Raw genomic sequence first — 23,106 nt, forward strand, 5'->3', positions numbered from 1 at the left:
CATTTTTGAGGGCCTAAACGTGCTCGAAAACTAATGAAACTTTCCAGATGCATCAGAAGTGGTGACAATTTATGTCTGATATGGGTTTCAAAATTAGGTGTGGCAAAATGGCTCGATAGCGCCACCTACAAAAATTCAACGAAGTGCCCCTGACCATATGTTTCACATACAGGTATGAAATTCAGGACAAACACGTAACCGCCCATTACCTACAAAAAAGTCTCTTGGAGTGAAATCTGAAAAACCAACAGGAAGTGAGATGTTTTGAATTTTCTTTGCAAAATTTGTGCAGTTTTTGCCATTTCCTGACGTTGTACTTTAACGAACTCCTCCTAGAGCTTTAATCAGATCAAGGCCAAAAAAAATATATTAAAACTGTGTTCACAAGGATTCTGGGTATTGGAGGTTGTAGACTAGAGTTTTTTGCTTCAGACCTAGGCTACTATATTTGTTATATTATAGAGCCTAAATGTTGATGTGCAGTTGACAAACTATACATCATTAAAAAGATCTAAGACTCAAGCTTCACATTTTGACTCTTAAAATCTTATATTGACCATAATTTCTTAATATGCTTAAAAGCATACACATTTGGAGAAATATTGGATTCTCATATGTTTATATCAAGTTTCTATACAGAGGAGTAATATTTATTATTCTATATTTATTGTCATCATTATGAGCGCTGGATGCTGTGTTTTTAATTCATACTTGAGCCAGAAGGCGCTCTGCCCCTTTTGTCCTCAAATGCCTCAGTAAAAGAAGAGGCATATCAAGTGACAATCAAGGAACTAACAGAGGCAAGAGATCGCTAAATATGGCTATTCAAAACACTTTTGAAGACAATAAATACACGATTGAGATGATGTATGCATGTATTGACTGAATTTGCGTCTGAATAGCGCTGGCTCCGTGGGCGTGGCCGCATTAGTGGGTAATGAGCTGAATCACCGGCATCTGACATGGCTCTCTTTTCATACAGATTACATAAACACAGAGGGTTTGTTTTCGATTTGACTTACATGTTTTAAAACCTGACATCTTAACGTTTTTTTTAGACATAAGTGTAATTTTTCTGTGATTAGTATTCACTAAGTTACAGTTCATTTTCTGAGAACTATCAGATTGGAGTTCGTTCAGAGGGAGACGAGAGATCACGCATCATGTTAGTTTTCTTTATTTTACAAAAAGCACAACATTTTGTTTTTACTCTCAGTGTACACAAATGAAAGAAGATATTCCACAGATTAAAATGGTGTATAACTCTTAATTGTATGTGCAACATTGACGGAGTATTTTGAGTCTCTTTCACACTGATAAGAAAAAAACCACGGTGGTATCGCCGGCGATACCCTCAGACCTCAGAGTTTAAGGTGACCTATTATGCCCTATTTAACAAGATGTAAAATAAGTCTCTGATGTTCCCAGAGTGTGTGTGTGAATTTTTAGCTCAAAATACCCCACAGATATTTTTTTTTTAGCATCATGGAGCAAAGAGGATACTGATAACACGTCGACAGACAAGACAGAGCAGGTTACTTATGATATTAAACAAAGTCCCAGCTTTAAAACTGTGTCGTTTTTTTTAAGAAATTCAAACAAATAAAACGGTTTTGTGGCTCTTTAATGTGTCGTGACCATGGTCGTGACAGATTGCTGTAGCGCCTCAGCTCAAGAGGCTCGTGAACCGATCATCTCTTACTACTAGTCCATTTATAGTATCAAATAAACATCAATGAACATGAGAATCAATGTTGTTTCAAAAGATGTCAATATACACAATTTTTCAAGTTTAACTCCACCAAGGCTAATCCTGACTGCTTTGTCGGACAAAATGGCGGATTCAGGGTTCCCGCGGGGTCTTAAAAAGTCTAAAATTCTGAACTTTAAATTTAAGGCCTTAAAATGTCTTAAAAACGGCCATATTTTCATCAGAGGTCTTAAATTTCATTTAGTCAGGTCTAAATTTTTTTTTTTACCCATTTCCAGAAACGCTATCTGCTGAAAGTTATTACAAAGTAGCAAAAAAGTAGCGAGTTGTAGTTCTTTCTGGGGGATATTGGTGTTGGTACGTACGCGGTGATAAAACTACAAATCCCATGATAAATGCAATACCTGCCCGCGAAATACGTCTGCATCTCCTCAGAGTTTGTTAAAGTTTGGCTACGTGTGGAAAATGGGAAAGTGTACTTTCAACGAGATATGGCTAGATCACAGCGATTTCTGCTGTTGGTTACAAGCGGTACCCAGAGCGGAGAAACACAAGCTAGCCGCAAAATGCCTTCAGCGGACTCGGCCAATTAGCCTCACCACTGCCGTCAATACAGCGTCAAATTTGCATCTACCGCGTCTAGTTTGCCGCTTTAACATTTTGAATGCATTCGCGCGTCTAGAGCGAAATAGATGCGCGTAAAAAACAAGCGTTTGAAGCGAAATTGACGCGCGTCCGAATCCGCTTCTTGTGGGAGGGGCAAGTGCTAGGCGGTTGTCTGTTTGCAAGATGGCTGATGTTGATCGTGCGTTCATCGAGAGAGCTACCGCTTTGTATTTGCTCTGGAGAGCAGAACAGCGGCGTAGGGGTCAGCGTCGCGGGAAGGCCGTGGGTCGATAAACGTGAATGACTCAAATGAGCCATTTTAATCTAGATTAATCTAGATTAATTCCAAGATTACAATGAGATTAATCTAGATTAAAAAAAAAAAAAATTTATCTATGCCCACCACTAATATAAAGACATTATGCCTTTCGGGTGGTGCTTAATAAACTTTATTATAGTTCATCGGTGTTTATTTACAGGTATAAAGTGCCCTCACCTTCATTACTGCCATATAGTATCACTCTGGAGACTGTAATCTGGATCGCGAACAGTTTTTCTTGTATATTCTTGAGTAGCACATTTTAGCAGTCTCTGTTTTGTATTGTCCCTTTGTATTGATATCCGTTCACTAATCAATCCATTGTGAAATAATTTGCGCAGATGAATTTCGACAGAACTGAGGTAGCATTTTCCTGGAATACCAAGTTAATCCACCTCGACTTCAGCAGCTCAGATTTAGGCAGTAAATGGAGAGAGCTATGTGGATTAATCCATCCAGCTACAGAACACCTAAAACGCTTGGGAGTTATTCTCATCAGTGCAGCAATGGCGGACTCGCTGTAAACAACGCGCTCAGAGCGGGTCTATGTTCAAACATCAGTGTCAGTCAGCACTGTGGGCGGGGCCTGTGGCTTTTGTGACATCACACTGCCAGGGATCTGGAAACGGCTTGTTCAGAGACACTGCTTATGATTTATGGGGATTAAAAAAAAGGAGTGGGTGGATTTTTATCACTATAGGGTGGTTGTGTACACACACTGCCAACACACATTTATGTCCAAACACCAGGCAAGAGTGAATTTTGCATAATAGGTCCCCTTTAATCTATCATTGTGGCTTGAATGGACCCTGTGTTTTTTTTTTTGTTTTTTTTTTTGCGCCGTTTGTTTTTGTCCTGATATTGTATATTGTATATTGTACTTATGTCTATTACCCGTTTGAAGAGTCCTTTGTTGAGCTTGTTTTGTACAGTGTATAGTTGCGTTTTTACTGTCAGTCTGTCTTTTCAGTCTTCACGTTGTGTGAGGCTGGGAAGGTGTGGGCAGGTAAGTAAGTCGCACGACATACATTGTGCACACGAAGGACATTTTTGTTTTCTGTATTAGACACACTAGTTTAGGAGAGAGTGCCACCCGCTGTATGTTTTGGCTGCCTTTTTGGGTTAGATAGAATAGGTTAGATAGGGCATTTCTACGCCGAAGACCTTTTTCTTTCTACATTTTTCTTTTGGTTGTCAGCTTAGTTTGGTAAAAATAGTTAGCTGTGTTTTATTTTATTTATTTCTTTGATTTGGCACCTCTCGAGCTCCCCTTCCCACCTCCTGTTTTTCTGTTAACTGTTATTTGTTTCTTATATTGTAAATACTGTAAATATTGATTCCACTTCCACTTGAGCACTGTGCACAATAAAAACACCTTACACAGTTTCTTTGTCTCTCGGCCTTCTTACCACTCTTGTACACGCACACACAAATTTTCAAAAGTGTTACTTCTTAAACGTACCCCTAGTCAAACAAACAGAAAATAAAACATCTAAAAGGACGTAACAATAGAGTACCTCAGGGATGACATGTTTTTGTAGGCAAAACCCGGAAGCGAGTTAGCATTGTAAGACTTACGATTCCATCGCCCGAAATCAATGTTTTTTTTTAATGGGATTTTGCTAAATTGCCTGAAATAAGGTCTGTGGTTAACAAAGCCTCTAAATATTTTCACGTTTTGATCCATGACATAAAACAGAGCAGTTATAACCCGCTTGTGATTTTTTATTTTTATTTATTTATTTATTTATTTTTTTTTTTTTAAAAACCTTTATTGTGTCTTAAAAATGGCGGTTTTTCCTTTGACGGGGACTTTAGACGTCATCATGACAAACAGGACATTTGGACAGCATTTTTCATGAAAAAGTGTATAAGTATTCATACACAGCACAGATCATAATCAGCGAGCATGTTTATAAATAAAGTTGTTTTCTAAATAAAGTTTGAGGAAGCTTGGTGGTGATGACGTTGATCCGCGGCCATGGTGTGCTGTAGTCCGTTTATAGCCTACTGTTAGCTTTTTATATCTGACGACTTTATTTAGGCTTCAAAATCTATAAATGTTGTGTTCACTTGTAAAGATTATCTTGATAGACAAAACTTGTGTCATGACCCTTTGTTAAACACAGAGCTTATTTTTTGCGATTTTCCAAAAGTCTATGGGAAAAACCCATGCACTTCTAACTTCTGGGTTGGCCTACAAAAACACGTCATCCCTGAGGTACTCTATAGCTATAAAGTAAACATAATCTTGAGGATCATCAGAATATGCTAGTAATGATCCAGCTATGATGTCTACAGAGCCTCTAAAGGGACATGGTGGAAGAAAATTAATAAATCAATGCTTTTGTGTTCTGTCACAAATGTTCCCTTTCGATACTTCACTCGTACTGCGTATGGGGAAAAGTCTCCCTTTTTCCCCGTCACTGAAGCCTTTTTCAATAACGCAGTGTAACTGCATCGTCATTGGTTCACTCATAGACAAGTCGTTGAACCAATGACGGCGCGGCATAGCTGCGCGACCTATGGCGAGAGAGCGCGCGAACTTTCCCGCCGAAATGGGCGGGGTAAAGGGCTATATAAGCAGGCGTTTCGCCATAGGATTTCAGTCCTTTCTCCTTCAGTGACAACAACGCATCTCCTCGCTGATCTCCGCCTGAAGCCTGAGGAAGCTCGCCGCCTTCGAGAAGCTCCCGCCGCCGTCTGAAGAGGCCCCGCAGCGGACCCAGCTGAACTCGCCGGTCGGAGACAGCGCCGGCGCCCTCGCTGACTGCCGCCCCGAGCGCCGTCCTCGAGACGCCCGCCTCCCGCTCCCGCTTCCGGCCGCCTTCTCAGCGTGTCTCCTGCCGCCATCCGGTGCGCCCCTTGAGAGCTTCCCGCGGCTTATTGCCGCTCTAAAAGAGCGTTTCCTCAGCGGTTTCTACCGCTCTAAAAGAGCTTCCGCGGCCCTCGCCGCTCTAAAAAGAACCCCCCAATCGCCGTTATAACGGCGGCGGCGTTGCTGCAAATGCCGCGCCACTCTTGTGGCACGTGCAGAGCCCCTCTGCACGATGATGACGGACACAGCGAGTGTGTCGCGTGCCTGGGCAAGTCCCACGCCGACGGCGCGCTCGCTGGAGCCTCATGCCCGCACTGCGAGAGCATGAGCCTCGGTTCTCTGCGCTCGCGGGTCGCCTTCTTCACTGAAGGCGATCTCGCCGCTCGCGCCCTCCCGTCTCCTTCCTCCCGCGAGCCGGCCAGGAAGAGACAGCGGGGTAGAGCGACTCAGCGCCCGGAGTTGTGCGAGCTCACGTCGGCCCAGCCCCCGCGTGCCTCGCCTTCTCCCCCGAGAGAACGTTCTCCCGTCATGTTCTCCCGACCAGAGCAGCGTCCCTCTGCAGATGCGAGCGACCTCGTCTCGTTTGGAGGATCTGACGAAGAGCCGGATGACTCCATGTCTCTTGCGGCTTCTGAAGCGGAAGGATGGGCTGGCGAGCCGGACGACCCTGCTCCCCCGCCTCCTCTGGAGCCCATTGATCACGGCCAGGGTATGGATGCCGAGCTCTTCCGCATCCTATCCAGAGCAGTGGAAGAGCTAGACCTCGACTGGGCCCCTCCGGAGGAGCCATCGCGTAGCCGTCTGGATGAGTGGTTCCTGCCAGGCCACCGCCAAGCCCCTCGCCAGCGTTCCGCTCCATTTTTTCCTGAGGTGCACGAGGAGCTTACGAAGTCCTCGTGGCGATCTTCCAGGTGTTCCAGGCCAAACTCCTCCGCTCTTTGGACGAGTCCGGCATTGATGCACCTGCCTTCAAGGATCTCCACAGCGCCACCGATCTAGCCCTGCGGGCCACGAAGGCCACTGCCCAGGCCATTGGTAGTTCCATGGCCAGTCTGGTTGTGCTTGAGCGCCATCTTTGGCTCAACCTCACGGAAATCAAGGACCTGGATAAGACGGCCTTTCTGGACGCCCCGGTCTCCCCTTCCGGTCTTTTTGGGCCAGCGGTGGATGGTTTCACCGAGCGCTTCACAGCGGCGCAGAAGTCGTCTCAGGCCATGAGACACTTTCTGCCCAAGCGCTCCAGCTCTGCGTCTGCTCCTAGCCGCCCCAGGACTGCGCCGGCTCAGCAGACCAAACCTGCCCCATCCACCTCTCAAGCAGCGCCGCCTAAGGAGCATCGTCAGCGCCCTCGCCCTGCTAAGCGCCAATCCTCCTTCCCGAAACGTCAGGGACCCCGGCCCAAGATTGTGCTGGACCCGGTGACTCCGAAGACGTCCTGATCCAGCAGGAAGGAAGAGGGTTGGGGAATGTCCCGTTGCGACCGGACCACCCCAAAAGCTCCCTCGTGCAGTCTCCCCTCCGCCTCGTTTAATTCCGGGCGTGGGAGAAATGCTCTGTGTTGTAGCTGGGCCCACACGTTGCGCCCAAACAAAACGCCGTTTTCACGGCGAACACTATTTTACTTCCTCTAAAAGAGAGCAAATTTCCTCTTCCACCTCCTTCGGTGTACGGCCCCCTACCTGGCGGCCTGTCATCCGACATCATTCAACCCCTTGTCACTCGGGCCGAGGCCTGGCAGGCCATCCCCGACGTGTCAAGCTGGATCCTCGGGATCATAAAGCAGGGCTACTCGCTCCAGTTTGCACGACGGCCCCCTCGCTTCGGAGGGGTGCTTCAAACCTTGGTGAACCCGGACGACGCTCCCGTCCTCCGGGCCGAGGTCATGACCTTACTGAAGAAAGGGGCTATAGAAATAGTTCCCCCTTCAGAGAGCGAGTCAGGCTTTTACAGCCGTTACTTTCTGGTCCCCAAAAAGGATGGCGGCCTCAGGCCCATCCTAGATCTCAGACTTTTGAATCGCTCCCTCATGAGACGGAAATTCAAAATGCTGACGCTGAAGCAGATCCTCGCACAAATTTGTCACGAGGACTGGTTCTGCTCGCTGGATCTGAAAGATGCATATTTTCACATCCAGATAGCCCCCCTTCACAGACGATTCTTGAGATTCGCGTTCAAGGGGGTTGCATACCAATATACAGTCCTGCCCTTCGGGCTGTCCCTGGCTCCTCGCACTTTTACCAAGTGCATGAACGCAGCGCTTTCCCCTCTGAGACAGATGGGAATCCGGGTTCTGAATTACCTCGACGATTGGCTCATTTTGGCCAATTCGCGAGTCGAGCTGGAACACCACAGATCCGTGCTCCTCAGCCATCTCCAATGCCTGGGTCTCAGGGTCAACCTAGCCAAGAGCTCACTGCTCCCCAGCCAACACATTTCGTTTCTGGGGGCAGTTTTCGACTCAGTCCGCATGACGGCAGTAGTCTCGCCAGAGCGCCCTGGTGATTCAGCAGCTCGCGGCTTCCGTCAAGAACAAAGCCTATCTTCCTCTGAAGCTCTTCCAGAGGCTCTTAGGGCTGATGGCTTCCGCCTCCCCAGTTCTGCAGCTTGGCCTTCTTCGGATGCGGCCGCTACAGTTCTGGCTGAAATCCCGGGTCCCCCCCACATGCCTGGCGGCACGGACGCTTATGTCTCAAGGTCAATCGGGCCTGTCTTTTAGCCCTGAAACCTTGGATGAACCCTGCTTGGTTCAGTCTTGGGGTACCTCTACAGGTGGTGTCACGAAGGACGGTGCTCTCGACGGACGCATCCAACTCAGGTTGGGGGGCTCTGTGCGAGGGCAGACCGGCCTTCGGCTCGTGGTCCCACGAAGAGAGCCATCTCCATATCAACTGCCTCGAAATGTTGGCAGTGATGAAAGCCCTGCAAGCGTTTCAGGTTCACTTGACGGGACGCCACGTCTTAGTCCAATCGGACAGCATGACCGTGGTGTCATACATAAATCACCAGGGCGGTCTTTCGTCCAGCCGTCTATGCGCTCTGGCGAAACGTCTTCTGGAGTGGGCAATACCAAGGCTTCGGTCGCTCAGGGCGACTCATATACCTGGCAAAACCAACCTGGGTGCAGACATGCTATCATGGAGCAACGTCCCCTCAGACGAGTGGATGCTCCATTCCCAGATGGTTTTCAAGATTTGGGAGCTCTTCGGGAGAGCAGAGATAGACCTCTTCGCCTCAGAAGACAACTCTCATTGCCCAACATATTTCTCAAAGGAAGTCGATGCGCTGGCCCACACCTGGCCCAGCACACTCCTTTACGCATTTCCCCCGATCGCACTGATCCCGCAGGTCATCAGGCGAGTCAGGGAAGACAGACACAGAGTCCTTCTAGTGGCCCCGCTCTGGAGGAGCCAGACTTGGTCCTCAGAGCTGTTCAGGCTCTCCACGAGCGTTTGGATCTGGGGCGCGCCCCTTCAACGCTCAAAGTATACGTAGCAGCCATCTCAGCGTTTCATGCTCCTATCGCTGGCCAGTCAGTGGGTCGGAACAACCTTGTGGTTCGTTTCTTAAGGGGTTCGAGGCGATTGAATCCTCCTCGTCCCCTTACTGTTCCCACTTGGGACCTTTCCTTGGTCCTTAGGGCTCTCAAAGGAAACCCCTTCGAGCCGCTGAGTTCAGCTGACCTCAGGCCTTTAACCCTGAAAACCGCTCTGCTACTTGCACTAGCATCGGTCAAGCGTGTTGGCGATTTGCAGGCCCTCTCTGTGAGCCCTGCGTGCCTCGAATTTGGGCCTAATGACTCTAAGGTCGTGCTGAAACCTAGGCATGGCTACGTCCCCAAGGTGCTCTCTACTCCGTTTAGAGCTCAGGTCATTTCGCTCTCTGCTCTTCCTCCCTCCGCGGATGAACAGGAGCTGGAGTTACTCTGCCCTGTCAGGGCATTGAGGACCTATGTAGAGCGATCACAGCCTTTCAGGCAGTCAGATCAGCTCTTTGTCTGTTTTGGTGGCCGCACCAAAGGGTCTTCGGTCTCAAAGCAACGTCTCTCGCGTTGGATAGTCAACGCGATTAATCTCTGTTACTCCTCCCTGGACATTCAATGCCCCTTAGGAGTTAGGGCCCATTCCACTAGAGGAATGGCTTCCTCCTGGGCCTGGTCTAATGGAGTTTCCATTAAAGACATCTGTGAGGCGGCCGGCTGGTCCTCGCCGTCCACTTTTGTCAGATTTTATCATCTGGACGTTCCGGCCTTACAAGCCCGGGTCCTCTCGGTGTAACCAAGGTGATCGCCTCTCGCCGATCAGGAGTTATCTCCTCTTGTAGTGTAACAAGGGTTTACGACGGCTTTGCCTTCTTACTTGCTCTCTTGGTCCCCTCTCGGTGTCCAAAACAAGTCATGTCGTTCCTTGCCGTGGCACGGCGCGGTTGAATTCGTTCCCCATACGCAGTACGAGTGAAGTATCGAAAGGGAACGTACTCGGTTACTAACGTAACCTCGGTTCCCTGAGATACGGAACGAGTACTGCGTTACTTGCCGTGCCACGAGGCTGCGGCTTCAGTGTCGTCGCTTCAGTCGATTGGCCTGAAATCCTATGGCGAAACGCCTGCTTATATAGCCCTTTACCCCGCCCATTTCGGCGGGAAAGTTCGCGCGCTCTCTCGCCATAGGTCGCGCAGCTATGCCGCGCCGTCATTGGTTCAACGACTTGTCTATGAGTGAACCAATGACGATGCAGTTACACTGCGTTATTGAAAAAGGCTTCAGTGACGGGGAAAAAGGGAGACTTTTCCCCATACGCAGTACTCGTTCCGTATCTCAGGGAACCGAGGTTACGTTAGTAACCGAGTACGTTTTTCTTCCTCTGATAAACTCTCAGAAAATAAATAATTGGTAATAGGGTTTTAGGACCATCTGGACTTTGACCTCTAATACATTTTTACTTGACTTGATTATTTTGTCCCTTTGCTCTATTAGGTCTACTGTCACATTTTTTTTTTTTTTAATCTGTTACAGCAGGTGATGATGATGATGATGACGACGAGTATTATACGGACTCTGATGATATTGTTTCACGTACTCAGTTCCCTGAGAGTTGGCTTTGGGAGGAGATTGATCTATGTGAGAATTGGTGAGTATGACTGTAACTTGAGCCCTGTTCACACCCCTAGTGACACTTAGCAAATAATTGACATGATCCTATTCATTGTGAGCTGGTGGTGACACTGTGTGTGTGTGTGTGTGTGTGTGTGTGTGTGTGTGTGTTTGTGTGTGTGTGTGTGTGAGTCTGATGGTAAACAGCCATTAGAAGAGTACTGCAACAGTTTTTCTTGTATTTTCCTCATATTCCAGTCCAGCACCAGTCACAGATAAAAGGCTCTACCTGAAAGACTCTTTTACAACATGGCAGATCTTGGCTGTCAGTCTGTCACCAACACTTGGTAAGATGAAGCTGTAAACCCAGGATACATGGTCTGAAAAACATCATCATCATCCTGGAGTTGCTGCTTTAAACCTTCTGTGTGTGTGTGTGTTTCTCCTCAAAGGCATCTGTGTGGCAGAACCTGAGGAGATTGTCGTTTTTAAACACCTTTCCATTGACCTCAAGATGCCTTATTCAGCTGTGCGCGGTGAACAACTGGAAATCAAGGCCATTATTCACAACTATACACCAAAGAAGCAGAAGGTAGATCAGATTTGGTATTAAAAAATACAGTCAGATTTATGGTATATATTAAAACATTGTTCATCATAGTAATTATTTCTGCTGAAGTAAATCATAGAAATATCAGAAATATACTGTCATCACACATTTCATATATTTAGTACAAATGCATTTACTTTGGAGGAAGTTTCCTCTAGATATTGAAGTGATTTGTGTCTCGATCTCCTGTTTTCTCCAGGTGCGAGTGGAGTTTATGGAGGCACCAGATGTTTGCAGTTTTGCCAGTAAGAAAGGCACACACAGAACAACAGTAAACGTTGACAAAGACTCCAGCATAGCGGTTTCATATGTGATTATTCCCATGACACTGGGAAATCACATGATTGAGGTGAAAGCTTCAGCATATGATTCTGTCCACACTGATGGAGTGAGAAAGAGCCTGAAGGTGGTGGTACGTCTGATGAGACTTCTGTCACTTTTCATTTGATTTGGTCATTCATTGATATAATAATCAATAGATGTTTGTCATAATTTGAATAGATGATCTCTCTCTCTCTCTTTCTCTCTTTTAGTCTGAAGGTGTACTGGTTGCATTACATAGACCAAACTTGGAGCTCAATCCCGTTAAGAATGGTGAGATTTACTGTGAACCACAAATGAACACTATTGTGTTATACTTTCATTATACAGCATTACACACATTGTACTTCTAGCCAATTACAATTATGAAAAAAAAAAAAAAACTTATGTGACTATTACTGTATTAGTTTCTTTTAGATAGACAGGAACTATCTTTTAGATAGTTTCCTGTCTATCTAAAAGAAACTAATACAGTACTTAACGTAAAGAAGACAGTATGAATCTACTTGAAAGGATTATATGACTATTGTTAGTCTGTGTGTCCTTTTACACCTTTAAAGGAACACTCAACTTTTTTTTGAAAATAGGCTCATTTTCCAGCTCCCCTAGAGTTAATCATTTGAGTTTTACCGTTTTCGAATCCATTCACCCGATCTCCGGGTCTGGCGGTACCACTTTTAGCATAGCTTAGCATAGTTCATTGAATCTGATTAGACCGTTGGCATCTCGCTCAAAAATGACCAAAGAGTTATATGATATTTTTCCAATTTAAAACTTGACTCTTCTGTAGTTACATCGTGTACTAAGACCGACAGAAAATGAAAAGTTGTGGTTTTCTAGGCCGGTATGGCTAGGAACTATACTCTCATTCCATGAGTGCAGCAGGAGCAATGATTTTACACAGCGTCTCTCACAAATGTCTCCATGGTCGCAAGGCACACTCCCTGTGCAAGCAGGGGGTCACAGGCGTTGCGTAATATCAACAAAATGGCAATCAATCTTAATATACAAAAAATATCATTATATTTCCAGGCAATTAAGAGATCAGATTGAACTCCTACTCTTTTCTTGTTGCTCCTACTCTTAATCACCAGAAGTGTACAAAATCTGATTATCACATGACTCATGACTCTTCCATCATCTTCCCGCTCTTCACCCCAAATGAAACAGGGGAAAAACCTATAGTTTTTAAAGCTGAAATACCAGCTGATCGGGTTCCAGACACACCTGCTAACACCTACATCACAATTACTGGTAAGGAAAAATAAATTTTTAAGAATATGTATGACATCCATCTGTTTCTACTCCTCCACCAGTTTTTGTAGTACTTGTATGAAGATTGTACCGCAGTATTTAATGCTCGGGCTGGTTTGTAAAAATAGAAATTACGTCCAGTTAAAATGATATTTCTTTCAATCTTTTATTTTCCGCTTGCGTGGTTTAAGTGGCATTCACACAAAGGCACTTGAGTAAAAATCAGTTGTAAATGAAACCAAGATGCTTTGTGATCAGTGAAACTACACTGGACAGCTGATTTAATACACACAGATATCTCATGAATTACAGTATTCCAACACTCTGAAGAAGAAAATATTTTTTAACCTGTAATAATACAAAAATGTCATTTACAGTTTTAGCTGTGAACTTAAAGAATTTGAAACTGTCCAGACACAAAACCAAATAGTGTTGAGGATGTTACATACAAAATATTCTTTCATAACAAAGATAATAAAGTCTGAATTCCCAACCTGCGTTCTCTCTGTTATTCCTCCAGGTGAAGAGATCAGTCAGACAGTCGAGAAGGCCATCAGTGGAGACTTCATGGGTCGTCTTATTGTCCAGCCCACTGGTGATGGAGAGGAGAACATGATCAATATGACTCTACCTCTCATTGCCACTCATTATCTGGACAACACCAATCAGTGGGAGGCTGTTGGCATGGAGCGCCGTAATGAAGCCATTAAACATATCAACACAGGTCAGCAAGATACAACAGATATACATCAGGATACATCAGATATACAGAATTTCTTTCTTACAGAAAGAAAATATATTTCCCTATATATGAATAATCAACATATTAACTGATATAACAGGATATTTTAAAGGGGTCATATAATGACACTTATACAAGATGTAATAAAAGTTTCTGGTGTCCCCAGAATGTTTCTGTGAAGTTTTAGCTCAAAATACCCCACTGATCATTTTTATAGCATGTTGAATTTGTCACTTTTTGAGGGTGAGCAAAACGCTCCATTTTTGTGTGTGTCCCTTTAAATGCAAATGAGCTGCTGCTCTCAAGAAGAGGGTGGAGGGGATGTACTTGTAGAATGCAACAGGACGTTTCTGAATGGTTAGTGGATGAATTTATGTAGCAGATGTGGAGTTAACTATCATAAAGTCATTGATTAGCATATTCTGTCATGATTATCTTGTGTGGGAACTGTTGTAAGATGCTTACAGAGCCAGAGAATATATGCTGTATGAAGATAGAACAGGTATAGTTTAGTTATAACTTGTCATGTTGTCATCTTGCTTTTATGACATGCTGTTGCATTTGTGTTACGTACTGTAATGCCATAACATGGCCTCACGCCCTTTGTTCTTGGGGGCAGGTTTATGTAAATTTTAGGGTTAGTGATGTCTCTAACCCAGGAAGAAGCTTGTTGTAGTCCCTACCAGCCGTTTGTTGTAGTCCTTAAACAGCGATTTCTGTAAAAGAAAATATCTCCCTTTGCATTGAACTTTCAGCGCACTAACTAAGCACTAACTAAAGTTAAAAAAGTGAAATCATAATCAACCATCCCTTTATAATATACATAATAATGTATTGTATAAATATATTACAATATAATGAATAATACATAAGCAATTGCTGCTTTTCATATATTTACTAATATATTGTAATGTATGTAAATTTATATTCAGTAGTACACTTCATAATATAGATTATGCAGTATAAACATATATAGAGAGAGAGAGAGAGAGAGAGAGAGAGAAATATATAATGTAATATTTCTTATATTTTATAATTAATAACATTATAAACATTTCATATTTTCAAGCTAGTTAACAAACAGCACAAGCACACCTGATATATTAAAGTATTTATCAAAGAGACTATCACTGTGCTGAAGAAAGCACAGCCATTAATTTAAAAAAAAAAAAAAAAAAAGTCACATATAATCTTGATGGTATTTGGCCAATCATCAGCCTAACCACAGGCTCTACTCTTCAACACAATGATAACGTACACACGAGAACCTTTTAATTTCCAAAATAATAGAACATAATAGAACACATTAAACAGATATTGAGCAAAACGCACGAAATAACACTTAATTTAACATTTACTCCCCTTTAACAGTCAGAAGCAAAGCATGCTGGGAACAAGAAAACTCACTCATTCCATGAATCTGTATGTGTACATACATTCACATTTATATTGGAACATGTATGTGCAATATATTCACACAATAAAGGATACAACTTTATGAATATTACATTTCTAAATATTTTACATGTATCAATATATAGCCATACATGGTCAATGCATATATTGCAGTATATTGAAAAATATAAGCACTAGTATCCCATATATGGAAATGTATTATGTAATATATCGCATTATATTTTGCAGTATATTCCCATATATATTTGTTCTGTAAGGCTCTCCTGAAAACATTTGATCAAAAGTAGAAAATATAGGTAATAAACAAATAAATATTCTTTCTTTATCATTTTTTATATTAAGGTTATCAGCGGCAGCTGAGCTTCCGTAAACCAGATGGATCTTACGCTGTCTGGATAGACAGGCCGAGCAGCACATGGTAAAGTCTTTTTTTTTGTTTTGTTTCAAGCCTGATTTTTATTGTTTTTAATAGAAAAAATATGTATAACTTATTTATTTGATATCCTTCTGTTTGTCTGTTAAAGGCTGACCGCATATGTGGCTAAAGTCTTCACCATGGCCAGTGAGTGCATACTTATAGAGGACAATGTGATCTGCAGCGCCATCAAGTGGCTGGTTCTCCACAAACAACTGCCAGATGGCCACTTTAACGAGGATTCAGCTGTAATTCATGGAGAGATGGTGGTAAGTTGAATGTGGCCTGTTTGTGTTCAGAAAATAAAGATGCACAGAGCAGGTGAAATGATCCAGAACCAGAGATTTATTTCTCTGTGGTTGCTAGTAGTTATGCATAAAATAATAACTATAGTCAACTAAAGTAACACTTCACAAGCATGATAAAATGTTATATTATAGCAGTTTAACCAGCATCCTAAAGATATTTTTAGTTTTAAACTCAAAGGCAATGAAAAACTTTAGACAGCGGAATAAAAAATATTAGACATCCATTATTTTTTTCTTTCTTTCTTGTTTTTATTAAAGATTTTTCATGAGGGGATGTACTTATTTTTCAACATTTCTGGTACTCCCAGAAGCAAAATTCACACCAAGATTTTCTGAGACCAGCAATGTTCATTATTTTACATAAATGTGCAAACTGTTATTAAGTGATTAAAACACACATGATCTGATTGTTTTTGTAGTCTGTTTATTTGTGCTTTATTGCAGGGTGACGTACGAGGTAAAGATGGCAATACTTCTCTGACGGCTTTTGTTGCGATTGCCATGCAAGAGAGCAGAGAGATCTGTGCTGGAGCAGTTGGTGTAAGTGAATTTGTTTCACCTCCAGTGGCGGCTTGTGGATTTTAAAATACAGCAGACAGTAATTGTAGCATTCTGGTGATCTTCTCCTGGCGATTTTTTTTTTTTTTTAAATTATTATTATTTTTTATTAACTGCTTTAAAATGTCTTTTTGGATCATTTGTAAACATAAAATGTAAAAAACAAAAAATGACACATGCAGCAAAATATAGTATTATCAGTATACTGATGTTACAGTTCTATCTGGTTCTTGAATCTGATTGGCTGAGAGGTCTTTCCAGGCATGCGATATTCTTCCAGCATCGCCACAGTAACCGTTTCACCGTCTTAATCACTCCGCTGTCAGCATTCTCACAGCAAGTGTCATGGCGGACGAGCAAACCCACCATATTTTTATAGATATTTCTGTTATTTTTTAGGCGAGAATATAGTTGTTTAGACCTCAGATACGCGATTTATATGTAAACATAGTGCCTATTTGAAAATTTGTGCAAGCTCCAGATCGTCAGAAACTGTTCAGTGCTCATGTACCCACCGAGAACAGCTTCATCTCAGTCAGTGCTTCAGGAATTTGCCGCTAGCTCTTATGTAGATAGTGTCTAAACATGAGGTATTTGTTTTGGGTATATCAAACGGGCAATCGTTGGGCATGAATCTATTACTTGCTCCAGAGCTAATAGATTTGGCTTAATGGCTATATTAAGATTCATAACTTTGTTTTCACTGAAATTAAATCCTGTAATAACTAGAGCGCTGCTTTTGTAAGTTTGACTGAACTATTGCTTGTGTTTATTTCCTATTTTACTTCTTATACTGTTAAAATGGCTATTGTTGTTCATTTAAATATTATTGTTCAATAAATACATTTTTATATAAATAACATGCCATATTTTTTGGCATTAAGAAAGAGTCCGTTAGTGATTTCGACTTCAGTGAAAGTTACATTAATACACCATGAGATGGCGGCAAAGACTGTTTTTATGAGCGAGTCAGTCAGTCAGTCTCAAAGACTTTTATATTGAAATAGACTGAAACAAGGAAGTTGTTTTTTCTTTAAACAACATCTTATGAGACACAACTGACAAATGCGTTGACTAGCGCTGTCATGGGAGTGATGACAGCCTGATGTTAAAAGGACAAAGACAAAGATCACTTTCCTCAGCGGACATTCAAACTGATTTTGTGATTATGAATATGAAGAATATAAGCTAGATCCAGGAAATACACTCGCTCAGGCGATCTCTCTCATAATATTCTACATACTACAATGATTTTCAATGAAGCAATTTAACGTTCCTTCATTACAAGTTCGAAAGCTACATTTTAGAGTAACGAAGGCTTGGGCTCAACTATTAAACTGTGCTTTGAGATTTGAATCCTTGGTGGAAGGAAGTATTTCCTCACAAAAGAGCGTTTTAAAGACACTCAGTTGTTGTTTCTTATTTATTTACACATTTATGCCGTCAAACTGTTGTATAAACACAATATCACATGAGTAGCTGTGCAATATGGCTGTATATCAGCATGCTTTGATTACACTCTAAGAAGAAATGTGTAGAAAAATGACACAAAATGTGTAAACTAGAGTGCTACACATGTCAATATTTCATAAAAATGTGTTGGAAGAATTCAATTGTTTTACACATTATGTGTAGTTTTAAAATTAACACAACCTGTGAATTTGTTCACAGCATCAACACAATCTGTGCAGTCAAGAACACCTGTAATGTGTTAATATTACACATTTACACAACTTTGTGTTCATTTCAAAGGTGAAAACCAGGGCCCATATTTATCAAGCTTCTCAAAGTGCCATTTTCATCTTAACTTCTGAGAATTCATGAAATTTACTTCTACTTTCAAACTTAAGCATGAAAGCAAGTTATCAAATTTCTTAAAGGTAAGAATCACTCTTTCTCTTCCAGTTATTTAAGATAGCTCGAGAGGTCTCTCAAGTGGTTAGGAGTTGCCACTAGGGGCTTGTGATGGCACTGAGGATGGCACTGAGTTCAGTTTTCTTTTGGAATCCATGGTGGCTGATTATATCATAAAATCTAGGCTATATATAGGCAGGTCAGTTAACAACTCACCTGCTTAAAATTTGCAATTAAAACATGGTGGAAAACTTGTTTACCTTTCATTTCCAATGTGTATATCATCATGTATTCTCTTGAAAATTCTTTATTGTCAAATGTGTGTTGATTGTTGATTGTAAAAAATGTCAACATTCAATGTGAATTTATCTGAGAATATTCTCAAATAAGGAAATGATTCAGTGATGGGCTATGCCTATGTTGTCATCCAAAATCCTGTTTGTGGCACATCAAAGTGTTGTGAGTCATCTCTAAGACTGACGCTTAAGATTTAGTCCTACACTTCACTGAAATTTCAACTGAGATGTAACAATTCTCAGAGGCTTGACCCTCCAAGACTGAGACCATTCAAGACCAGAGGTATGGTCGAGACTAGACATTCCAAGACCAAAACAAGACCATTAATCAATCGTGTGACTATTGAACATTAATGATGAGCACCTGCTGTTAACAAGCAGAATCACCAAAGGAGAAAATCACAATATAAATCTAACTCAGAGATTGGGCTCTAAATGAGTTCAGTGATTCAGGACAAATATTATGTGAAAACATAACCAACACCACCTGATCATCTTTTCTCTTTGTTTATCTGGGTGTTATAATTAAAATTACAACAGCCCAAACAAAATCTATTATTAAATAGTCAAGGGTCAAGAGCTGAACTAAAGCAAACCCCGATCTCCATGATGGTGACTTTTGAATTGTGAATTTCTTTGGTGATTCTGCTTGTTAACATCAGATCACCTTCCTGACACATTTACTGTGTTAAAATCATCGCACAATGAATGTGTCAAAATTAACACAAGTGTTGTCCCAAAACTCACACACTGATGTGTAAGACTTTTTTTGACTGGACTTGACAAAAAGGTTAATTGCAAATTTGATCTTCATGTTCAGAAGAAGTTGTTGTTGTTTTCCTCTTTCCTTCAATGATTCTTCTTGTTAACAGCAGGTGTTCATCACTGCTGCTTGATTAATGACTTAATTATCTCATTAACTTCACTCTTGAATGGTCTTGGAGGGTCTGGTCTGGACTACACCTCTGGTTAATCTTCCTGACACATTTACTGTGTTAAAATCATTGACTCAATGAATGTGTCAGAATTAACACAACAAGTGTTGTCCCTAAACTCACACACCAATGTGTAACAATTTAACACAGTTTGAGGCAGTTTTACAGTCATATCCTTTCTAAGAGTGTACCTACGGCACTCACCCTGTGGCCTCAGCCGTGCTGATATTCAGCTATATCGCACGACTACTCATGATATTGCTTATATATATATATATATATATATATATATATATATATATATATATATGTGGCTCGTTATTTGGGCTTGACTTGTAAGTGGACTGATTTTATAGATGTAATAAATTTTATTAAGTCCATAAAGTGACTCCATAATAAAGTGACTTTTATAATAATTAGTGGACAAGGCAACACTTGGAAGCAACAAGACATAAAGGCCTCTGTCAAAGGTGATTTAGTTAAAATTGACAGAACAAATTTTTGGTTGCCAATATTACTTTAATCAAAAATAATGAATACTAAAGGGGTTAAATTATTCAAATTCATGGTTCTTCTTCACAGCAGTGAGTGAGTCTGTGGCCAGAATCAAGGCAAACAAAATGTATATGTATGACTTCATTACTGTCTAAAACCCTTTTTTCTGACATTCGACTATATCATTTATGGACCCTTATGACAAAGTTAATCTAAAGAATTGTGACTGGTGAAATTGTACAGGTAACAACATTTACCTTTACCAGTTAGTCAATTATGGTCTACTGTATGTTGTATGTAAATGTAAGAACATTTAACATTGTACCTACACTTTTACAGAGTCTGCATGAAAGTATCAGGAAGGCTGTTGACTTCTTAGAAGGTCGACTTCCACACCTGACCAATCCTTATGCTGTTGCGATGACGTCCTACGCCCTGGCCAATGCTGACAAACTCAATAAAGACATCTTGATGAAATATTCCACCCAAGGAGAAGGTCAGTAACAAATCATCAAAAAGTGTTGTGCTTTAATTCTAACCCAAACCCAAGTGTAAATAATGGAAGAATTATCAAAGTATTGTGGTGTAATGATAGCTGCCTGTTGGTGTCAATAACAGTAATGGAACGAATAGAGAGGCAACAGCAACACACTCTTGTTTCTATTCCTGATTTGTGTTTGAATCAGCCGGCAGGTTTTGGAATGTCGCTGGACACTCACTAGAGGCGACGGCCTATGCTGTGCTGGCGCTTGTGAAGGCCAAAGACTTCGATAAAGCAGGAGAGGCAGTGCGCTGGCTGGGCAGACAACAGTCTCATTATGGCGGTTCTGGCACCACACAGGTACACTAACATCTCATCATTTTACTGTGGTAAACAGGTGTAGATCTTGTCTTTGAAAGCTTTTCTGTGCTTTCTAGGCGACCATCATGGTGTTCCAGGCCGTGGCAGAGTATCGCACACAAGTGAAGGACCAACAAAACTTCAATCTGGACGTGGAGCTGGCAGTGGCAGGAAGAAGCAAACCTTCCAGATATAACATTGTCAGAAGAAATATGCATCTTACACGATCAGACAAGGTGAGGAATAACTCATCTACCTGCTTCAAATTATGTGCTGCTCATGTCATTTGGATGATTTTGTTGTATTAGGGGAGTTTTGTTATTCATCATCTATCATTTATAATTGTCTATGTTGATAGTTTTGTGTTTACTCTGTTACATCATGGATTTGATTATTCTGATGATATTCACTCAACAGGTGGAGATCAACAAGGACTTCAATGTGACGGCTAGAGGAACTGGATCAGCGACTCTCTCTGTGAGTGTTCATGAGCGTTTACACGGTCAACAGCGAGATTAAAACAAGCGTATAAACATCTAATGTGCTGTTTTCAGGTTCAGACGCTGTACTACGCCAGACCTGTTGGGAAGAAGTCTGACTGTACATTCTTTAATCTGAGTGTAAAAATGGAAAAAGACCCTGGAAGTAAGATTGACAAGAGTTCATGCACTTTCCATACATTTAAAGTTAAAATGAAATCTCCAAAATACCTAAATGTATGTTGTTTTTTATTTTAATTAGATTTTTTTATTATTATTTTTTTTTAGCAATCCAAGAAGCCATTGAAACTTACAAGCTCTCTATGGATTTCTTGTATGTGAACAAATTTACTAATATGCTTGTGCTCAGTTAGGCTGTTTTCACACTTGGTTTATTTGCTTGGTCTGAGTTCGATCCTGATAACTGCGGTACATTTGTGTCATGAACATGATTACTAGTGAAAGCAGATTTCCCACCGTGACTAGATAATGACTCCAGCACAGACTCTACCCAGATAGCAACATTGTGTCGGCCCAGATCCGGCCCACATGCTGCAATGAATTACGGCCCTTGCGTGGGAGAAGCCAGATCTGGGCCACAAGCAGGCCACAGCAATGCCACATGTCAGCCTAGAGCAAAAAAATAAACCTAAACTGGACCTTATTTGAGCCTCATCTTAGCCGTAATAAGCCTGTTAACAAGCATAATCACTGACATCAGGCCATTTCATGATGACCACAAAACAATCAACAGACAACCATCATCACCTGATGACATTTTGCTTTAGCTTTCTTTACTACTGCAAATGTGTTTAACAAACACACTGTCACAGCAGCCAGAAAAGACAAAAGTATAATATAAGTAGTGATGTTACGGTCTGTGCCGAGGCTTTGGAGCGTGTCGAGAAATCCCGGAAGCTTTCAGTGAAGCGCGTATCGAAGCTTGTATTGCTTTAGACCAATGACGTCACTGATGACGTTCGAAGCCTCGCTTCTGCCTGATTGGTTCGAATGGTTCGACTGGATGCGGTTCGAATCTTGGTGCGACATTGTGACAGACATATAAACCCATGGGATCCCCTCAGAATGTGTGGTTTTAGAATAATAATATCGCCCCTCCTGCCTGTTATGACCAAAGAATTTGTTTACACACATTTAATAGCCCCATTCATTTAAAAACCAATACGTTTATTACACAGTTCTGTTATACAATCATTATATACAACCAGAAAATACACATTACATTCAAATAAATATTTAAGTCTTTGTGGAAATTGATTTTTTTCTTCACCGTTATTTCTAAGCCATAACTTCCGCAGAATAAAGTGCATCAAATATCACATCAGGTCATCTGTAATGTGTCTGCATGTTTTACACTCTTTGACCACCAGGTGGTATTGTGAGCAAATGAAGCCTCGAGAAATGAACCCTTTTGTGAACCACTTGGCTGAAAAGCTTCAATGCTTCATGAAGCTTCATCTCACCATCATTAAATATAAGAGTTAAGAGCCCAACTAATGGAAACAATAATCACCATCATGGTGACTTCAAATGAAACAGAGTTAAACCTCTGTTAAGTTTCAGTAACAACTTTTGTAGAAGTGAAGCTGGTAATGCTGTTTGTGGAGTTGTTTAATCATCCTCTGTTGAGATCTTGAGAGATTCAATGTCTTTCATCTTCAGTTGATTTCATCTAAGGCTGTGGCTGAAGTCAGTTGTAGTTCTTGTGTTTCTGCTCGTCTCTTTTTCTGTTCTCTTCTTTCCTTCAGTGATTCTGCTTGTTAACAGGCTTATTAAGGCTGAGATAACTCCATATTTAATATACACGGATTTTGTGGCTCAGATAAGGTCCATTTCTGGTTTATTTCTTTGCTCTTGGCCAGAGGTGGAAAGTCCAGGGGTCAGAAAGTAAAAGTCCTGCCATATTTTTTATTCCACCCACTGAAGCGGTGTTAAAGTTAATGAGATAATTAAGTGATTAATTGAGTGATGATTGACCATTATTGAAGACACCTGATGATAACAAGCAGAATCACCAA

At 41.7% G+C, this 23,106-nt stretch overlaps 2 protein-coding genes across 2 annotated transcripts in view; one reads left to right on the forward strand and one right to left on the reverse strand.

Annotated features, from left to right (window-relative positions):
* Nucleotides 1-23,106, reverse strand: part of LOC125271359 (complement C3-like) — a 731,185-nt gene that overhangs the window by 450,545 nt on the left and 257,534 nt on the right. The gene's annotated exons all lie outside the window — the stretch shown is intronic.
* The window catches only part of LOC125271352 (complement C3-like), a 44,967-nt gene that overhangs the window by 15,109 nt on the left and 6,752 nt on the right, over nucleotides 1-23,106 (forward strand). The window contains exons 17-32 of the mRNA XM_048195413.1: nucleotides 10,466-10,580; nucleotides 10,802-10,890; nucleotides 10,996-11,135; nucleotides 11,353-11,565; nucleotides 11,687-11,747; nucleotides 12,645-12,728; nucleotides 13,249-13,452; nucleotides 15,229-15,304; nucleotides 15,411-15,570; nucleotides 16,054-16,149; nucleotides 20,087-20,243; nucleotides 20,434-20,588; nucleotides 20,666-20,824; nucleotides 21,006-21,065; nucleotides 21,143-21,233; nucleotides 21,356-21,401. Coding sequence (XP_048051370.1) covers nucleotides 10,466-10,580; nucleotides 10,802-10,890; nucleotides 10,996-11,135; nucleotides 11,353-11,565; nucleotides 11,687-11,747; nucleotides 12,645-12,728; nucleotides 13,249-13,452; nucleotides 15,229-15,304; nucleotides 15,411-15,570; nucleotides 16,054-16,149; nucleotides 20,087-20,243; nucleotides 20,434-20,588; nucleotides 20,666-20,824; nucleotides 21,006-21,065; nucleotides 21,143-21,233; nucleotides 21,356-21,401 — 1,906 coding nt within the window. The remainder of the gene's footprint in view (nucleotides 1-10,465; nucleotides 10,581-10,801; nucleotides 10,891-10,995; nucleotides 11,136-11,352; nucleotides 11,566-11,686; nucleotides 11,748-12,644; nucleotides 12,729-13,248; nucleotides 13,453-15,228; nucleotides 15,305-15,410; nucleotides 15,571-16,053; nucleotides 16,150-20,086; nucleotides 20,244-20,433; nucleotides 20,589-20,665; nucleotides 20,825-21,005; nucleotides 21,066-21,142; nucleotides 21,234-21,355; nucleotides 21,402-23,106) is intronic.

This window comes from Megalobrama amblycephala, linkage group LG7 (genome assembly GCF_018812025.1).
Source record: "Megalobrama amblycephala isolate DHTTF-2021 linkage group LG7, ASM1881202v1, whole genome shotgun sequence".
Taxonomy (NCBI): Eukaryota; Metazoa; Chordata; class Actinopteri; order Cypriniformes; family Xenocyprididae; genus Megalobrama; species Megalobrama amblycephala.